Source organism: Xiphias gladius, chromosome 12 (assembly GCF_016859285.1).
Source record: "Xiphias gladius isolate SHS-SW01 ecotype Sanya breed wild chromosome 12, ASM1685928v1, whole genome shotgun sequence".
Lineage (NCBI taxonomy): Eukaryota > Metazoa > Chordata > Actinopteri > Istiophoriformes > Xiphiidae > Xiphias > Xiphias gladius.
The window spans coordinates 18332340-18352044 of NC_053411.1; the positions used below are offsets into that span (position 1 = coordinate 18332340).

General features: G+C 45.4%; 1 protein-coding gene across 1 annotated transcript; it reads right to left on the reverse strand.

Moving 5' to 3' along the window:
- Positions 1–836: 836 nt before the first annotated feature.
- On the reverse strand, positions 837–19427 carry npy2rl (neuropeptide Y receptor Y2, like). Its single transcript, XM_040140800.1, has 5 exons — positions 19236–19427; positions 18030–18162; positions 11061–11226; positions 4837–4990; positions 837–2981 (listed from the first exon to the last, which is right to left on the reverse strand). Exons 1-5 carry the CDS (start codon positions 19425–19427, stop codon positions 2403–2405), a joined length of 1224 nt encoding a protein of 407 aa, XP_039996734.1. The 3' UTR covers positions 837–2402.
- Between the last annotated feature and the right edge of the window lie 278 nt (positions 19428–19705).

The following is a 19705-nucleotide window of genomic DNA, read 5'->3' on the forward strand; positions in this document are numbered from 1 at the left end:
AAGCAAACCCAGACCCTTCGCCTAACTTATCCTTTTGATTGGCAGGGCTTTTTTGGTGTTGACAGGGAGTAGTTCAGCGCCAAATTCAGACCCGCTTGTCCTCGAATTCATCCCCCTTTCTCCCTCTTTCTCTGGCCAGTGCTGTTTGTTTCTCTTTCTGAGCCTGTTTAAAGGGAAATTCCACCGATTTTACACAAAAGCTGCTGGTGAAAAGTTCTACTGCACACGTGGAAAACTACTGTGAAGCTTTTCGTGTCTCCAGAGGGAGCCGTGTGACGTCTGATAGTTATCCTCGAGTGATGTCACTTGAGTCAGCGTCAGGTGGGGTTGAAGACTACGAGTTTGAAAGCTGAAAAAAAATGTGGGGTTGGGGGGTTAGTTTCCAGAAGGTAGAAGAATGTGTGGAATAAAAGACGATATCTCTGGTTCTGATGCAGCGATTTTGATTTGACTGATGTCTTTTAAACTGTCGACCGTGTTATGGAGAGCAGATATAAATCAGAACTCTCAAGTCTGTACAATGACATCAGCTGTAAATTGTGCTGATCATGGCCAATAAATTGATCATTGTTTGCGTCTGTCGGCCTTTTTCTCTCTGTCTGATGGGGAATTGAAAGCTGCCTGAAAGGCTTAGTTCGGGGGCCAATAAGCCCTTTGCTCAACCGGTATGAATGTGGAACGTACAAAGCCATAAATAAGAATATTGACTTTTGGGAGCAACAAATACCTTTAAAAATGACCAATCATATGTTAATCATCTGTTTTTGATAGTCTCCCTGTGTAATTAAACTTGTTCTATTTCAGCACAAAATGTGTGTAGTCAGCCAAGCGTGCAACCTCGCCTGGCTTACACGGGCTGATTTGAATTCAGTGAAGGGTGTGAAATCTCAGCTGCAATTTCATTTCCTTCTGCTGTGAACCTGAGAGACAGCTGAAAAAGCTAACCTGCCAAAATGAACAAAACCCACCACATGGTGATGCAATAAATCCCTTGAGTGTTGGTTTTTTTCAAACATTCATGTGTCCACTTGTACGTTGGATCTTTTTGAGATTTCTCTCTCTTGCAGGGACATGCAGCCTTTTTTTTTGCCTCATTATCCCACATTTCACTCTTTTCCTTCCTCAGATTGATCCTTTCATCGCTTTTTCCCTCCTGCCTCGTCCCTTATTCCTTTGCTCTCTGTACTTCATCTACTAAAAAAAAAGAAAAACAAAGCATCTCCCTTTTAATCCGAGTCATTTGTATGTCGAGCACTTTCTCTCTCTCTCTCTCTCCCCTTCTTCCGTCTCAGTCATAATGTCTCACAGCTTCAATTTGTCCACCTCTGTCTTTTCTGTTTTACACTCCTACGCCCGGCTTTCTTTGTAGGATAATCCACATTAAACACACATTTTCATTATGTAACAGCGGCAGAGATTTCACAAAGCTTGCATCATGCATCCTCGTCCACCTGAGATCTGTCCAAAGTCACAAATCCGTGATTTTTTGAGTTTTTTTGGAGTTTGGCCTGACAAAATCTTTTTTCACCGTTCACCAGCTGCCCTCAAATTTGTACGCTTCTGGAAAACGTGCGGACATTCAGCTCCTATTGCTGCTCCTTAAAATCCTTTGTTGTAAGGTCGCATTCAAATCCCGTATCCTGCTTACGTGTCTTTGTGCGCCCCTTGTAAGCCACTCTGGGTTAAATGTACGAGCTAAATGCTTCACAAGTGAAATGAAGATGGAGTAAAGCCCTATTTTGACAAGATTTGCATTAATGTCCATGGTTGTTGTTGAAGCCGTTTTTATTGTCAGTGACGAGGAAACCAATCTTTTCAAAAAAAGATTCCTTTCATTTTAATTTGAAAGTTTCCCTTTAAATGTCCCGAAAATTTTATCGACCAAAACCCAAATCCATTTCTTTTCAGTTAGGCGTACGTTCAAAAGAAACCTTTCCACCTTTTCGGAGTCACCGAGATGAATCTCACCAGAACAAATCCCCCCCGGAAAAACATCCTTGAAGTGCTGGAGTCACGTCACAATGGTGTCAGATCCTCAAAGCGACAACGCTTCCATTGGTGGAGAGAACTTGAGTCATTCAGCAGGTCTTCCGCTTCTCTTCTTCTGTCATTCTTCTTCTAATCCCTGCTCATCTACGCCTTCTCTATTTTTGGGCTTCCAGAAACTCTGTAATCCCCTTTCGGGTTCTTCTCACGCTGTCGTTTCTATTTTGTCTCACATCTTTATCTCCCCTCTGTTTCTGTCTCCACGAGGAATCTCGTCTTTTGTCTTCTGGGGAACAAAAGATTTCCTGACAATGATTTTCTTTTCCTTCCTGCCTCTGTCATCTCTTCGTCATTGTCGTGTCATCTCCCCCTTCTTCTCCTCCATCACCCTCATCATTTCCCCCTCCCTCAGGCTCTCACACGTCGGTGGCGTTCAGGCGGGTGGACACCACATCCTGGTTTTCAAGCACTATTTTCTTTGCCCTCTCTCCACCTCCTCCTCCCCCGACGGGGTGAATGCTGTCCAGCCGGCCGCCCCCGCCCCTCGCCCCTCCCCTGCGACACTTGAAGACGGCGAGGAAGGCGGCGCGGTAGTTGCGGTTCATCCAGCCGTACAGCAGCGGATTGGCAAAGGTAGAGCACATGGCGACCACGTGGAAGACGGTGTAGAGCAGGCGGAAGTCGCGCATGTCCAGCACCGTGCTGTCAATGTCAGTGGCCAGCTGGAAGGCGTGGAAGGGCAGCCAGCTGACGGCAAACACCACCACCATGGTCACCAGCATCTTGGTGGTCTTGCGCCGCCGGCGGTGGCGCTCGGAGCCGGCGCTTCCGTTGCCGCTGCTCTCCGCCGGGCTGACGTGGCCGCGCAGTTTGGACCAGATGCGGGCGTAGGCGAAGGAGATGATGGACAGCGGCAGGAAGTACTGCAGGATCAACATGGAGATGCTGTAGACTGTGCCATCTGTGCTTTTACCGGGCCACTTCTCCGTACAAACCTGGGACGAGACAGAGGGACGGAAACAGATGATTGGTTTAGTTTAGAATACTTCAAAAAGTAATTTTCTTTATATTAAATGAGAAGAGATCACGTTAGCTTCATTTATAGTTTCTGTGAGATTCAAAATTACATTCCTTCAGGTCGAAGCTGCTTCAAACGTGTTTTATATTAGCAATGGATCAGATGACGTGACAGGGGTTGCTCATAGCGATGATCCCGCAGAGAACTAGCACCCGACTCTGCAGTTCACTTCGGCTTTAGAGGGACAATTACTATGTTTAACGGCCCACAGTTTTACTATTTTGGTTCAGTCTCAAGGCTCTCGTCAGAGTCTCATTTCCAGCAGCAGCCGGCAGCTGTTTTCAGCCAAAAAAAAAAAAAAAAGCCTCTAAAAAGCCACTGTGCGCCTGTACAGTACAGCACCGCTGTACCTGACAAAGAAAGCGGAACATTAGGCAGCCGTATATTTTTCCTCAGGATTTGTAAGAGACCAAAAACAAAGTTAAAAGCATGTGAATATTGGACTTACATTCATTAGGTGGATGCAAACACAACTTGAAATGAATGCTAACGTAGCTACGTATCGGCTAGACAGGCAGCTGTCCGCTAACACGTTCACCACATCAACTGTGGAAGGTGATAATATGTCAGATTTTACAGCCTGTTGCACTATCCCCAAGATTAAATTTAGATTAGATTCTGTTAGATTAGACTCGATATGAACTCCTCATAGTTCTCAGAAAAAATGGACATCCGAGGGTCTCCATTTCTGTGGCAACTGGACAAACCATCTGGTGATGAAGATCATGTGAAATCATGAAAACGCTGCTGATGAGCAGCTACTAAATGGACCTTGAGATAAGATTCATTTGCATTTATAAGTTAAAATAGTTGAGTTTAATTCATAAATTACTTTGGGTTTGTTGAGTTGGATTAGTTTCATTGGATCTGATTGGTTTGGTTTGCCTCATCTTAGTTTGGTGTATTTTCTCTGGTCTGGGATGGAGTTAAGTTCGGTTCAGTTCGCTTAGTTGAAATCAATTAGTTGTACTTAGATTTGTTAGATTGATTAGTTTAGACTATTAGTTTACTTCTGATGAGAACAAATTAAATTAGAATAGAACAGTTTAGCTCAGGTTTTTATCTTAGTTTAGATTCATTTGGATTAATTAGTTTTGATTTGATTAGTTTCTTTTAGATTTTATCCTACTTTAGGTTTCTTTGGATTAGGTTTGTTCAGTTTGGAATCTTTCTTAGTTTTTCTTGCATTTTAGTTTTCTTTTATATAAATAGAGGTTTCGTTAAACTAGAGTAGAAGAGATTAGATTGTAAATTTCATTTAGTTTAAATTAGATTAATTTACTTTGATCATTCTAATTTGGATTCATTTGGATTCATTTGTACTTGATTTTGATTAAATTTGATTTGATTCAGATAAAGATTTTTTAAAAATCTGTGGAGGGAGTCATTTCTGCAGCAAAGGAAACAGTGAACAAACAAGAAAAGAGCGTAAATAAACACAATAAAACTATAATAATACCAAGATCAGAACATATTGAATAAGATTACGCAAAGAGGAAATGTGAAAAATTTGACTTTAGCAGCATTTAGATAAACAACACGGTTAATATGAAAAAATCATGTGTTCAGAAAAGAGGAAAAAGGAAAAGGAGGGAGGACAAAGTGGGGAAAGGAGAGGAAGGATAGACGAGCGAGGGAGTATAGATGGAAGTGAAGGAAGAGAAAAAGGTAAGAAGGATGGAGGGAGAGAGATGAGGAGGAGGAGGGAAAGTGAGGGGACTGAAACATGGTGTCACAGATGTGTGTGTGTGTGTGTGTGTGTGTGCGTGTACCTGTATGGTGTGTCCAGGCTCCAGAGTGAAGGAGCCGTACTCTCTGAAGATGGCCAGAGGGCTGGCCAGCACGGCGCTCAGCACCCAGGTCAACGCTATCACCCCAAAACACACGTCCTTGCGCATCCTGGTCTCCAGGTGGTACACAATGCACCTGAAACACACAACACACACATCCCATCACTGATACACAACACAAAATTCACAGCAGGGGCCTGTAATACAAACCAAGGTCAACACAACCAGGATATCTTTTGGTTTTCACGGGCCGTCCCGGATAACCTGCATCAGGAAGCTGGTTGTCAACTGGCTCAGTTAACTCTGGGCTTTCCTGTCTGACCACGAGCGACTAGGAGGTGTTGTCCATGACAAGCAACGTCGTCAGAACCACGAGTAAATGTTTCATGTGATAGGAGAAGAGACGGTGCTCCCTGCCGGCGAATCTGGTTACGGCGACATCCAAAAGTGATACTCAACAATACGATCACAGGGCGAGAACAGAAAAGAAACACTAGAAATCATTTCCTATTGTTCAAGTCAGGCCAAGGATAAACTGTAAATAAGTACAGGAAATATTGAGTTTCTCACTAAGTGAGAATTTTTAGTCTGATGATGAACAAACTATTATGAAAATGTGGAGCAGATAAAAAGAAAGAGTGAAAGTAAAGTCAGACTGTTTTTGCTGCCAAAGCAGAGAGGAGAGAAGAAAAGTGGCGCATGTCAGATGAGGTCAGTCCGACTGAAGCGTTTATTTATAATCATGGGAAATTTTTCACGGCGTGTGGATGTTTTTTTCAAACAAAAGACATCAGAGGGTTTAGTTTTTACTTCCAGTTATCACCACAAAGTCTCCTCGTGTTGTTCTGAGCTGCAGTGATAGAATAAGAGTAAAATCATCGACGCTGTCAGGAGTCCTGTTGGGAACGAATCTTCGTTCAATTAAAATGAAGCTATAATAATTATTCTCTGGTTATTTATTCTGATGAACTCTCCCTCCGTTCGTTAGGAGCTCTGCTTTAAAACCAGAGCGGACAAGAGTAAAGCCTCACACAGCAAAACACTTCGACTGATCTATAAAAATATCCGCTGCTTCCTGTTATTTGTCACTTTACTGTAAACTCTTTTGTCCCTGCAAGGATCCTGTAGGAACCATGACTCGGGTTTTCCAGTGATGTGATTGGTCAGTAGTTTGGGCTGTTGACAGGTTTCGATCTGATCCTCTGACGTTCACCTGCTCCGGAGCAGGTCTGGTGTGTGTGTGTGTGTGTGTGTGTGTGTGTGTGTGTGTGTGTGTGTGTGTGTGTGTGTGCGCGTGGCGTAAGTTACCACGGCGATGGACCCCGGTAAGACGCGAACCACCGTGGCAACCCTGAAAACCCCGGGTTCCACCTGACGTTACCTCGCTAACCACGGATCCTGCTTCGTAGTTCAGGCCTCGGGTCTGAGTCCGCCTTTCTGTATTTGAAAGGATCAGGGAATTACTCTTATAGGTCAATAATGAATAATGGAAAACGTCTTTGTCCACGTGCACATAATCTTCGGATGAAGTACGTGAACTGCGCCGGTCGGCAGTGGTGGAAGAAACACTCAAGCAGTAATACAGTGGAAAAGTACAGTTTAAAGTCCCGAATTCTGACCCTTGTACAGGTTTTATATGACTATGTATAATCTACAGTACTTTGTTCTGCCTTTGAAAAGGCAACAATGCATCTCAAGAGACTCGCTGGCAACTCAGAAACAACATGTTTGCAGACTGTTTGTGTTCATGTTAACCACAGGATTGAAAAGTTTCATTGCTGAGTCTTCTAAATTCATCTCAGTCTTGGGTTGGGAGAGTATGCTGCCGATTGCGTAACTTACAGATCAGGACACCGTGACTAAGGTCCGCCTGTTTTGTTAGGTAGGACTGAAGCGCCCAGCAGACGTACCGAACCTGTGGGCGTTCTCCTCGGATGCACCACCCAGGAGAGAGGGAGGCGGAAATGTGTGGGAGCTGAGGACTGACTGTCGCGGCCCCGGCTCAGTGGGCTAGACAAAGAGGGAGACGACTGAGGATTTAAAGGAACTGAAATCATAGTTTATTTGAAACGAAGGCAGAAGCAAGGGGACATTGCTTGTGTCAGACGTGCACTGGCGTGGCCTGGGTGGCTAGTATTAAGAACAAAACAAGAATCAATCTACACACGTTTTCCAACTGAAAAAAAAACAAAAAAACATGTATTCATTTCACCTTTTCATTATAAGTAGAGCCAAATTTAAATAATCACCAAAAGTACAACAGCGGTGACAATTAGAAGAAACACTGAACTCATAACCCTGTCTCCAGGTTCTTGTTCTGGCCTCCAGTATTAGGGCTGACTTCAAGATTCAGCTACAGAGCGGTAAATGGACCGGCAGCACACCGGGCTTTGGCTTTGCTAGACACGGGCCGAGTGGGTCTCTCGCGGTCCTCTGGCGGCCGCCTGTTTGTTGTTATGCAGAATGTGTCAGAAGCTGGCACAGCCGCTTTTAGCTTATACAGTCCCTGCTGACACGGAAAACCCGAGAGAAAACCCGTGCTGTGGCCAGAATGTAGCCTCTTTAAAAGTAGGATCCTCACTTGTCTTTCCTCTCAAGTCTTAGACAAAGTTCATGCGACTCGATTTGTGCTATTTTTGTGTTTGGCTGCATGTATGTCTGTGCACGATGGGGTGGACTTCTCCTTGTATGATACTACTTTGATTTGCGCGGTGCTTCTGTTCGATTTAAACAAGGCTACCAGACTCATTTATACTTTTAGCCAATTTACTTCTATGTTTCCTTCATTTTGCAGTTATAATTCTGCTTTTCATACAGTGACAAAACACGGATGAAATCATATTCAATTCTGTTCCCGTCCATCTCGTGTCATGGACTTTTAGAGCTACACTAATGAATGTTTCTGGGTTCCCGATGGTTCCAATGACTCAGTGTGGCATGAAAGCCTTCGCTGGTAGTGAGGAAGCCACAGAGAACCGTTGCCAACCCTGCAAATCCCCTCAGTTCTACGAAGCACGTAAGCCTCCCCCACCTCACTGTTTTGGTTTTTGCGGCCCACAGCTTTCACAGTTCTGGGTCAGTTTATTGGAGTATAATGTTGCAGTGAAGTCAGAAAGTTAGGGCTACAACTTGTAGTTTTTTTTAGCCAGTGTTTGTTTTCCGTTTGGCAAAGGGTCCCCATTAAAAGTATGCTGAATTAGCTATTGGCAGTTCCTGTTTGCTAGGTGCCTATTGATCTACAGACAATCACCAGATCACTGTGCCGCTGAAGAAAACTTAAAAACCTGTTGGTTCTGAGGCAAGTTCTGGAGTGATTTCCAAGCGGACTTTTGGATTGGATATTTGCGATGGGCGTCCTCACACTGAATCTAAAAACGTGTATCAGTTATGACTCCATGAGGGAACTTTAAACCTTCCTGAGGTAGCCTCATTTGGAAAACTTTGTTTTTTGGGTTGTTTTTTTTTGGACACTCCAACATCTGATAGTCACCTCCTGAATATCAAAATTGAAATGTTAAACATGCAACCGAATCCATTTTTGCTCTCTTATTGTTCCATTTTATTACCGCTCGGGCCTTACTTTTTTGGTTTTGTCCACCATTTCCATCCGTACGTGGTGTTTCCTTTTCTTCAGATTGGCAGAACTGGCATCTGCCGTGTCAGATCCTTTCTTTTAAAACGAAACCAACTCGGCCTCAACCGGTAGCTCGGTTACAGGACCATGCTACACGCTAAAGCTAACCAGGCCGTGAGGCAGTATTGGTTCCTCATTAGCAGAGTGAAAACTAAAGTACATGGAACATGTCAGGATGCAGACTAGATTAGCCTGATTTTTGTAAGTGTCCCCTCTAATTGGCTCAGTTCTCCCCACAGTGCAGACGCAGAACGCAGATGCTCAGGTCTTGAAATGTATTCTTTTTTGAATTTATTTGTCAGGAACCATCTGCCGATAAAATCCATTTCAAACACTGACAGGAGATGCTTTGTACCAGATTTCCATCTGCAGTCCCTGGACAGGTGGTGGAGACAAAAGACAGAAATAATGACAACAGATTGTAGAAGCTGGTGAGAGCTCCGGCAGCACCTCAAAGGACAAAATGTGTTTTTAAAAAGTGTTTAAAGCTTAGTGCTTCTATCACAACTTTATTTAAATGGTGAGTATTTAATTTATGTCAACTTTACGTATATGAGAGCAACTCCCAGTGGAGTTTGTTAATGTTACCGTCAATGTTATGTGTTGGAAAGTTGTTTGAATTCCACACAGATGAGTCTGTGAATAGCTGAGAGTCCTGCAGCTCTGTAGGGTCACTCAGGTTGAAATTATTGAAATGAGCCACTGTTTATCCAAACAACTCTTAACACCTACATTCAAACTGCCAAAACTGGAGCCAGCCGAAGCCTAGTGGTGCAGCGAGGCCATCAGAGTGGGCCCCGTTTGCATGTGATCCTCTTCTCCTGAGAGCAACTTTATTAATGTCAAAAACACTTCTAGATTTTACATTTTTGTCTTTTAGAGGACATCAGCACATTGTGAGCGAGCAGGTAGACGTTCAGTGTCTCTCTTGTGGACGCAACCTGATCGAAACTTAACGTCCATCGTGACTCTTTGTTCAGCTTTTGCCGAAACTGGATGTACTAAGATATTTGACTAATATACCCTATGTGAGTAGGGGGCTCTTGGTGCGGCATTCTGTGCACCTTAGAAACCTGAGACGTAAGGGGGCAGGTATAGTCCAAAAACGCAGCGTAAATGTGCGGATAGCGGATCTGCACGTGGTTTTGTTTACGTTATATCAACTGTGACGCTCACAAATGTTGGTTAGCATAAATTTTGAGCTGCATGCGGACGTAAAACTTTGTGTCTGTGTACTGTTGTGGACATAGAAACTATCAAGGCGCCTCTCAAGAAACAAGGTGTGAAGAATCAGCTGGCGACCGACACTGTATTCACAAGCTACGATATAGAAAACAAAACCTCGAAAATAATCATTAAGTAAACAGAAAAATCTAAAGAACGAGTTTTGTCACATTTCCCATTTCGATGTGTGATATTTCGAGGCCGGCCACCAGATGTGTTATAGTGCACCTGAAAAAGGAGAAAATGTTCAAAGATCCTTGTAACTTCATGAATGTGACAGATTAGCTGCTACAACCAAGTTTCAAGTCTCTGTACGTTGATATTTAGAGTGAACTGAAATGGTAGGAGGGAAATCAACCAAAAATGTAGGATATTCCCCAGATACAATGGTTGATCTTAATGTTTAAAAAGTACAAAACTGACAGTATGATCCGTTACGTCTTGACTGAGGTCACCCTGCCGTGGCACGTCACGTTACGCCAGCATCCTTCACAACAATCTTTTTCCCGACAAGTGGCAACTCTCAAGAAAAGCAGCGGTTTGATCACATCCGCTCCCCGGGTCAGCACATTCTGGCTACTCTGCCTTGGCCACTGCCTCTGTCCGTAACGTGTGTTGGGGCTGTAGTACGAGAGGTGCCCTGTGTACGAAGAGCTTGACCGGTGTTTTTTTTTTTTTTTATTCTCTTCAAAAAACTAAAAATTCAAGACCCCAGAAGTGCGCGGAGCGGATTAAACAGCGCGTGTGTCTGCTTTAACATAAGCTACCGTTGGCAACTTACTACCACCAGTGGTAGCCTGGTGTTACTTCCAAGGCCAGGGGAACTTCATACTACATCATATTTTGGGGTTTCATCACAAGCCAGATTAAAAGTCAGCCAGAAACAGCTTTTTAAACCAAGTCCTAGAGCTAACGTTATCTTAATTAGCTAAGCTAGCTACAGCTGATAAAATCTCCCACCAACAACTGTCGTGGCAGTCGACAAAATCAACAGCTGGAAATGAACAGCCGGCTTTAGTCTACGTCCGTCTGGAACCGAGGGCCTTATTGTTTCAAACATTAACAGGAGTTTCCACAGTAAATTTGCCACCTCTTTCCTCTGTAAACCACATACATGCTTTGTGAACATAAAGCTCGGGGTAACAACGGTCAACAATTAACCGGCCGGTGAGTGTTGCTCTTGAAAATGTACCCCCTCCTACACCAACATTAAGAAAGAGCAAAGAAGAAGTGATAATTTAACCAATCAACTTTTGCTGCCACTTCAGTTTTGAGGTTTTCGAGCACAGCTTCCCTCACCTCCTGGCCCGACAACCCCAGCCACCTCCCCGCCTTAACCCCCACCCACCTGTGGCGGTCCAGGGCGATGACGTTGAGCGTCACCGTGGAGACGTGCACGGCGAGCCCCTGGGCGTAGGGCAGCAGGAAACAGAGGGTGCTGCCGAACTTCCACTCCCCCTGCAGCGTGTACACGAGGGTGAAGGGGAGGCACAGCGTGTTGACCAGGAGGTCGGCTGGAGACAAAGGAGACGGAAAACCTCGGTCAGGGGCAAGTTACTGGAAATATGGTAAACAAAAGTGGAAGTTTAGCATCGCCGTTTATACCGCACAGCGTTTTCCGGTGAAGCACAGTAAACTGCTGACGCTGCTTCTAATCGCACCTTCTCTTCATCCCTACATCAACTTTTCCATCTCAGCCAAAAACAAACAAACAAAAAGCCCATCTATCTCACCTGCTGATGACCAGCTGCTTCACTCATCACGTCATATTTCTTTTGAGTGTTACATTCTTCCAGAGGGAAGTCTTTCTACTGCAATTGAAGTTTTTTGTAATTATTGCGTAAAAGGGTCTTTTTCCGCTCCGATAAACACATCGGAGACAGTCTGCTAAGCATAAATGTATGAACATTGAATTCATATTGTTCAATTATTTCGTCTAAACACCTTTGGAAATGTTTACCGTAAACACACAAGAGAGGTATCGAACTTCCCGTCCAACTCTCGGTAAGAGAGCAAATAAGTATATTTCTCAAAAAGCCAAACTTTTCCTTTTAAGACATATGATCACTAACAACCTCAAGAGAATAATCTTTTTGGCTCTGTACGCAACTATCGTCATTTTTATTCAACTTAATCTTTCAGTTTTATTGGATGTGACTTGATAAACAGTCTGTTAGTACAGTACATTCCGCTGAATCCTCTTTGAGGGTTCTGCTCATCCTTTTTTGTGGCAAAACCTTAACATGGCTCAAACTAAATAAAATATTTTCTGCTCTTGCTTTTGAAAGGCAAAGCTTTATCGTCAAAAACTCACATTTGGCTTAAGTAGCACTGCGGTCAACTTCTACAGGCACAAATATGGTTGAAATATAAGGTTTTATTTTTTGCCTTTACTCCTGTGGGGCTTTGAAAAAGGTTCAAACACTTAGAACCATAAGAGTTTGTGCTTTCAAACAATCCAACCGGATTCTCCTCCAAACATGTTAAAAAAAGAGAAGCACCGTGCTTCTGCTTATTATGCTTCTGGTCTTAATTTTCCCAGAATCCACTCTGAAGAGCTTTTTAAATCAAAGCTGTATTTACAGTCTATTAGCGTGTGCATTGTACAGCTCGGAGGAACAAGGATTTACACTCTTGTACGGCATCCTGAATTCTACATCTCTCTCTGGGATGTGTATTTTTAGGCTGCGGCTGTCTCCGCTGATTGGGTGATGTTCAGGGAAGTCACTTTCATGCTGCTGCTTCCCCGGTAGCAAGTGATGAAGTGACAAACTGGAGGCGGGGGTGAAGAAAAGTGAAACCACTCAGACTGAGAGCACGTCCCTGATCCAGTCAATTATTTCAGAGGGCCACTGGCGCGTTCAAACGGAGATACAGAAAAGCTCTCTGTGTTTCCGAAATATAAAAGCTTCAGATAAATGTTATCAGAGTTCTAAAGAAAAGCTTGATGATGCCTGACAACTGAAGTCGTGTTGGGGAAGACAGAAACACGGCAGGACAAGCAGCTCGGTCTGTTTACCTGCTTGCACAAGACGAGACAGACGGATGACAAGTGACCTGTCAACCTTCATCGAACCGTCCACCGTGATGCGTTAAGGATGAAGTTAAAGCCCCTCTCCGACTTCAGACCTCGTTAGCTTAATCTGACGGCACTCCGGCACCCTGCTCACATTTATGTAAAAGGCAGCCTTACTAGCTCGGACCCCGGAGCGTTTCAACACAAGTCAGAGCTGAACGCAGTCAGAGTAACGTCAAGACTGCAGCAGAGGGTTGGACACGCACAGCCAAAACTTCATCTGGTAACATGCAAGCCACGGAAAGGACCCCCCCACCCCTCACACATAGGAGCAAGACCCCCACACTGAAAGAGAAGCAGAAACCCTTTGCAGTCCTTTTCTGTCTCTTTGTAGCCGCTTTGCGTCTCTCAGTAGTTGCTATGTGTCTCTGTGTTTGTCGTCGTTTTTTTGTCGTTCCGGGGTCCTTTTGCGTCTCTTTATGGTCATTTCGTGCCCTTTTTTGTGGTCGGCCTGCCTCTCTTTCAGTGACATTTTCGAGGGGGCCCCCTGACCCTCCGGGCCCCTGGGCCTGTGCCCGTTGGGCCCGTAAGGTAATCCATCCGTGGGGCTCCTTCTGCAAGCTGCGAAGAACCAAAGAAAGTCGCCCTTGCATGAACGACAAAGAGACATTGGTTGGGTAGCTTTGGGAAGCAGGGGTTTTTTTCATGTTTGTCTTTGACGTTCAACACTCATAACTCTTTCTTATATAAGCAGTTTATAATCAGCGTGGCTTTCTTTTCCTTTATCCCCGATGTCCCTTTGTGTGCTTTGGCAAAATGAAATGTACAATACAAGTCAAGAGTGGCACAATGTGAAGCAGCTGCGGCGCCAAGCTGTTGCGGATTGGCGGCGACATCTGAGGACGCACACACTGGTGAGCATCAGGCCCGTCCCCGGTCATCAGAGAGAGAGAGAGAGAGACGGACCGACAGACAGCAGGTCACATGACCAGTACACTGAGTTCCACCTCTGTGTGTGTGAGCATCAACATCTGCCGCCGCTGCTGCTGCCGCCGAGGGTCAGTCAACATCTGCAGCTAAATGTCGGTCACAGTCAGGATGACATACATCCGCTTTCTGTGGGAATCTAGAAAAACACCACACAAATCCAACCAGTCCCCCGCATCGGTCTTTGAGTTCCCTGCAGTTCTTCCCGCCAAACATTTTCAAGATGGAAGAACCAATCCCATGGAACATGGGAAACTTTAAACCTGTGCTTGTTGTTTAAAGGGCTAAGTCGGGGTTAACAGTTGCCAGCCAACTGACAATGTAAAGGGATGTCATATTATTCCCTTTTCAAAAGCGGTTCATTTTCTGTTGTGTTTTGTATTTCAATGCCGTGAAAGATACAAAATGCTAGAAATCAAACATAATTAATGAGAAAAGTAAAATTCCTATGGACACGTTAGGACCATGGATATGCTGATTAAAGGAGGTGGAGAAGGTGTCCCGGGTCCACTTCGCTGCAAATTTGTCCCGGTGGACAACTGAGGTGTATGTCGGAGCATCTCCCCACAGACGTCTGTAAAAGGTGAACTATTCCTCTTTGTGGTGGAAATTTGAAAACGGGGAAGTTTTATTTTTGATCCCAGTGTAAACGGCTTGAAGACAGCGATGTGGACTGAACCAGAAGACTGTGAAAGACTGGGCACCGTGACGTTTGCAGTGGAACAAAGGACAGACACTCAACTCTGCACGGTCAGGAGTCTGACTCCCGCTCTGATCGGACCACCCGCTGTTCATCTGATCAGCTATTGGTCGATGTTCCTGAGCAGCTGCAGCTGTTTTAATCCAATCCTCCATTAGACGTCCAATGAGATGCGACTGCCTGTCTTGCAGAAGGGGACCTGGTGGGGACTGAACCGGTGTCCCTGGAGGGGGAAGGGGGCCAGTCCGCAACCCTCTGAATCACGTCAGTTCTTGTTGACTAAATCTGCGATAAGGGCATCGTGCCAAATCACGTTAGAGTAAAGATAAAAGCCACGCCGGGTCGCATGGAGCTCGACGCCCCCCCGATGCCTGTTGATGAGGCAGTGGAACGCTCACCCAGCTTTTCCCTTTGTTTATCACAAACTGTCTGCTCGCCTGCGTAGATTCGGGGGAAGCCGACAACTTTCTTGCCGCCGTCGTTCTACCTTTCTGCACATTTCACATCGCATCAATCGCACTTCTCTCTCTCTCTCTTTGTCTCTGCTCTGCTCCCTCTTGATCTTTCAATTAGAGCTGAACCAGCAGGAGAAAAGTTTCCGTCACGTTGGCAAAACTTCAAATATGAAAGAAATCTGCCCATTAAATGTTCTTGAGCATCCTATATTTATGTATCTAAACATTTGTGGTTACATATTGAGCCACATGCTCCTTATAAATACTTCTGAATTTAGGTGTGTGTCGTTATCCTCATTTGTACAGTTCATCGCATTGAGACTATAAAGACGCACCAAGGTTTTTGGAAAGAGATCAAGGAGACAGCGGTGGTGCAGAACGGAGGAGGCTGTAACAGCCGCATTTTTTACCCCGCCTTCCAGAAGACGTTCAGGACAGGTAGAGACACTTTGATGAGAGAGTCTAGAGACTTCGGATGTGCTCCGACAAAACTTTCTTACAAACTAGTTTGTATCAAGCACACTGAGTCCTAAACCTTCAAAGGCTCCCTGGTGTTCCTCAAGCTCGTCCTCAGCAGTGTCCTTGTCTCAAAACGTTACTCTTGTCGATCACGTTCGCACCTGGAAACTAAAGTCCGTCAGCTGATAATCGGCCGGATCCCAAGGTAAACAAGGCAGCAGAAATGAGCTGAAGCGCGTCAGCCGTACAGCCGGTGTCACGTTACGGTGAAGCCTCAGTTGTGAATGGAGCTCACATCAGCCCCCCCCCCCTCAACCGCTCTGAGCAGACAACTAGTGTAACGGTCAAACATCGGCTCTGACGTGGCTGTTACATTAGTGCTGATGCTACTTTTGGCTCTTGGGGACTGGATTACTGGAGGAAGAAAAACGGGGACCAGATATTTCTCTGTAATGTCTCCTGCTGTGTCGCTGTCCGTGGTGCTGAGGTCCCTCCCTCCCTCCCTCCCTCCCCCCTCTCCCAGCTGGCTGCTCTCCATGGTGCTGAAAGCTCTCACCGCTACATGTGGAGGCACATTTTACCCATCCATCCATCCATCCATCCATCCATCCATCCATCCATCCATCCATCCATCCATCCATGCTTGTTCACTTAGTTTTCCCTCTTTACTATTACATTTGCTTTCCTCCAAGTGTGCGTTAGGAATAAAATGTATGGCTGGGCCTCTTCAGACCTGAAAAGCTCCCTGACAGCAGAGGTAATTTCACTTCGCACCTCATTACAGTCTCAGTGTCTGCCGCTGCGGTGTTTAAGAATTGTCTTTGTGTGTTTAGTTGGTTCCCTGTTAATTGGTGCATTTATTCTAACGTGTTTACTGTGTTTTGGATGTTTTAACTGAGCTTTTCACCCTCGTCCTTCTAACGTCCTGAAGGAAACAAAAGCTGACTTTTAATCAGTTTGTATTTTCGAACGCACCCAAAAGCAAAGACGATCCAGCCTCTAACGGTGTGATCAATCACGTACCGGCGTAAATTTCAGCAGCTGAGCAGCGTCTGTCACTTCACAGACGGGGGGACTCGCCGCTTCCCCCTCGTCTCGTTAGCAATGGATAGAGCTGTGGTGACATCGCCTGCCGCCTGTCGAAGCTGTTACTCTGAGAAAACAGTATTTATGTCACGGCACCGAACATTTGATCGGTCAACTGTCTGTCGCGGCGTCCGGAACCTGTTTTCTCTGCCCAACGTGCACATGCTGCCAGATGCTCAGAGCTTACAACGATAAAACTGGCAAACGTGGAATCATATTTACCGGACAATAAACTTGCGCGTGAAGGAGGAGAAACACTGATCGATGCGACTGAGGAAGAGCTGAACCACTGACTTGGTCAGAACTGTTCGGCTCATAATTTACATCTGGTTGCATTTCTTGTAAAACCTACGATAACTGGAGATGCAACAAATCAACATCTAATGTTTTAAGGTCCAGTCTGCGTCTGATAGAAACACAAGTCAAAGATTTCAGTTTCTGACCAACTGTTCACCACATCATCTTTACATCATACAGCCATTCATAGGCCTGAACTGGCTTTTCCAATACCTTGTTCAACAAAACATTTAACCTGCACATAGAGGATCAAGCTGCGATCGCTCTACGTGGTTCCGATTTGAACACATGTAAACACAATGGGCACAACGGGAATGTGGTTCACGCAGGTCGGGATGGAACTGCTGCTTCATATCCAATAAAGACTGGACCTCAAAGCATTAGATTCGTCTTTCTTATTACTGGATTCTTTATATAATATTTGCCACTAAATTCATGGAGTGGGAGGAAAAGTCTAGCTTGTGTTGGAGCTGACAGGCTGGGCCGAGGTTGTTTAAGATATCACTCTCGCTCATCCCCATCAACCCTTCCGGCCTGGTCCCTCCGCTGTTTTGCCTCCACAGGACCACACTGCAAATCCCGTGTGGCCTCCTCCTTCGTCCTGCCCACTCAGCCTGGAGACAACGGGCAACAAATCCAGCCTCAATGCTCGGCCACGCCCGCATTTAAAACTGGCAAATTTTGCTGGAGAAAATGGATTCACTCCCACGGCGGCGTCGCGGCCGGTGGATTTGTTTCCACGTCACGTGAACTTCACCACCTGCCGCCAAAACAGAAGAAGCTATTGAAGCTTGTTTAGTCTGAGTAGGAACTGAGCCAAGTGTTCAGGACAAAAAAAGCCTTTATTAGCTGAATATTCTCTGCAGCAAAATATGAATCCACAAGAAAACATAGAAGACTATGACTCAGATTTTATTAAACGTAGGAGATTAAATCTTTGAAGATCATCTTTGTCTTTCGTCCCGCTCTCTTTTCTCTTTCTCAAATAAAAATTGTATTTTCTGTCCTCAGTTAGAAATCGATTAACACGCTCACATTTTGCATTTAACATCCGGTAAAAATATCACTGGTTTTTCCTCGTAAGACGAGTCAATGTCAAACGCGTGAACAATGAATCTTTGACTCATCTCTGTCTGTCTCGCTCCCACACACAGCAGCAGACAAATCAGCGGGACAACAGCAGATAACTGCCGACAGACGTTTGAGTCATCGTGGCCGACGACCTTCGGAGGGCAACAGGCGCAGACACACGCTGACGCGGAAGTATGCAGAAACGCGCACGTGTGTGTGTGTGTGTGTGTGTGTGTGTGAACGCACCCACGGCCAGGTTGGCGATGAAGAAGTTGGTGACGGTGCGGAGCGTCTTGAAGCGGTAGATGACGTAGATGACCAGAGAGTTACCCAGAACCCCCAGCACGATGATGGTGCTGTAGGCCAGGATCAACACCACCTGCAAACACACAAACAAGCAAACAAACAGCTGTAAACATCTGTCAGATGCTGTTATCAGCTGACTCTAGCAGAAACTCTGATCAGTCTTTTTCGGAATAACTGCAGGTGACCGTATAAACTATGAATCTGCTGACCTACGTGAACTCCTGGGACTCTATGGGCAGTGATGCCGAGAATCTGTGCCGGTGGCTCCCGACGATGCGACTGTGAAGTTGACCGACGGAGGTTCCAGAAATATTTTCTCAGGATTTCCTTGAATATAATCACCTTCCACAGGCACAGCCTGTTCATACAGTAGTTAGCGGACGTGTGTGGGCACCTGTATGTGCATGGTACTTTTTCTCTTTCTCTACCTGTGCAGTTGACTTTTTCACTCGGTGACACAATCAGGTCATTGCAGGCCAAAATTTCAATTCGTTTGTGACCAAACTCCTGCAAAACTAACGACATTCCCATCAGCCTCAGCTGGACTTTGTGTTTAGGGCTAATTAGCAAATCTTAGCGCGCTAAACTACGATGGCAACTGTGGTAGACCTGCGTAGGGACAGGCAAGCCAAGCCGCAGGCATGGCTGTAGAGTCTTATACTTCGAAAGGCTTTTATTCTGAAACAACACAAGGAAATGTGGAGTCTCGTGAAGAGCAGCGCAACGTGGAGCGAGTGCAGCAAAGTAGACGCGATTAACTTATCCTGACTCACGCTTCTTTGAACCCTGCAATCAATTCTGAGTTTTTGTGATGCTGTTGAACCCGTTTTAGTTTGTCATTTATTTTTACAAAAGCTTTTCTTCCTTTTTTCTTTTTTATACACGACCATAGTGAAAGAAAAGCTGAGACTCTAAACTCTCAGTATATACGGTATTTAAATTACATACATATTCGTGTAACTTTAAATACCACTCACAGTCTACATAGTGCTTGTGGCGTCAGGAAGAAGCAATGGAAGAAAAGCTGTGGACATTTTGCTGAATTATCAATACAATATCAATAGTAACGGTGAACCAATCACAAATCAGAGCTTCGGTTCGATTGATCTGTCCAATGACTTTTAACAACCTTTGGGGGAACTCTACCTGTACACTCAGCAGTCTGATGGGGTCCTCGGGAAAATTCACTCCCTCGAACAGCAGCGTGGGCAGCGCCGGGGGGACGGCGCCGGCATCTGGGTCGTAGTCGTGGTAACCGAGGTTGCCGGGGTCACCGTCAGGCGTGGGCAGGAGGCGGAGCTCGTCCCGTGTGTCGTTGGCTGCGCTGACGGCCTCCATGTCCGATCATACGCGTTCGGCCGGCAGCGGCATTTTACAGACACACACACACACACTGACTCTCTCTCACAGCCTGTGGGGTGACAAAGAAACAGATGGAGTGAGGTTCACGGAGCAACCTGTCACCCCCCCTTAGCTGACGGTCTGGCCACTAGGGGGCAGAACGACAGCACAACGGGCCGACAGACACACAGTCCTCCCACGTCATCTATCGCCTTGTGGTGTTTAGCGTTTAATATGTTAGCAAACAGTCGCCTACCGATCGAGGAGCAGCAGAG

What these genes read in the sequence shown, in the direction of transcription:
- npy2rl (XM_040140800.1), bottom strand. Translation starts at nt 19,427, where the DNA reads ATGGAGGCCGTCAGCGCAGCCAACGACACACGGGACGAGCTCCGCCTC. An exon ending in TCAGACTGCTGAGTGTACAG is followed by an intron (nt 18,163 to 19,235) that starts GTAGAGTTCCCC and finishes GTGTGTTTGCAG; the next exon opens with GTGGTGTTGATCCTGGCCTA. An exon ending in CATCGCCAACCTGGCCGTGG is followed by an intron (nt 11,227 to 18,029) that starts GTGCGTTCACAC and finishes CTTTGTCTCCAG; the next exon opens with CCGACCTCCTGGTCAACACG.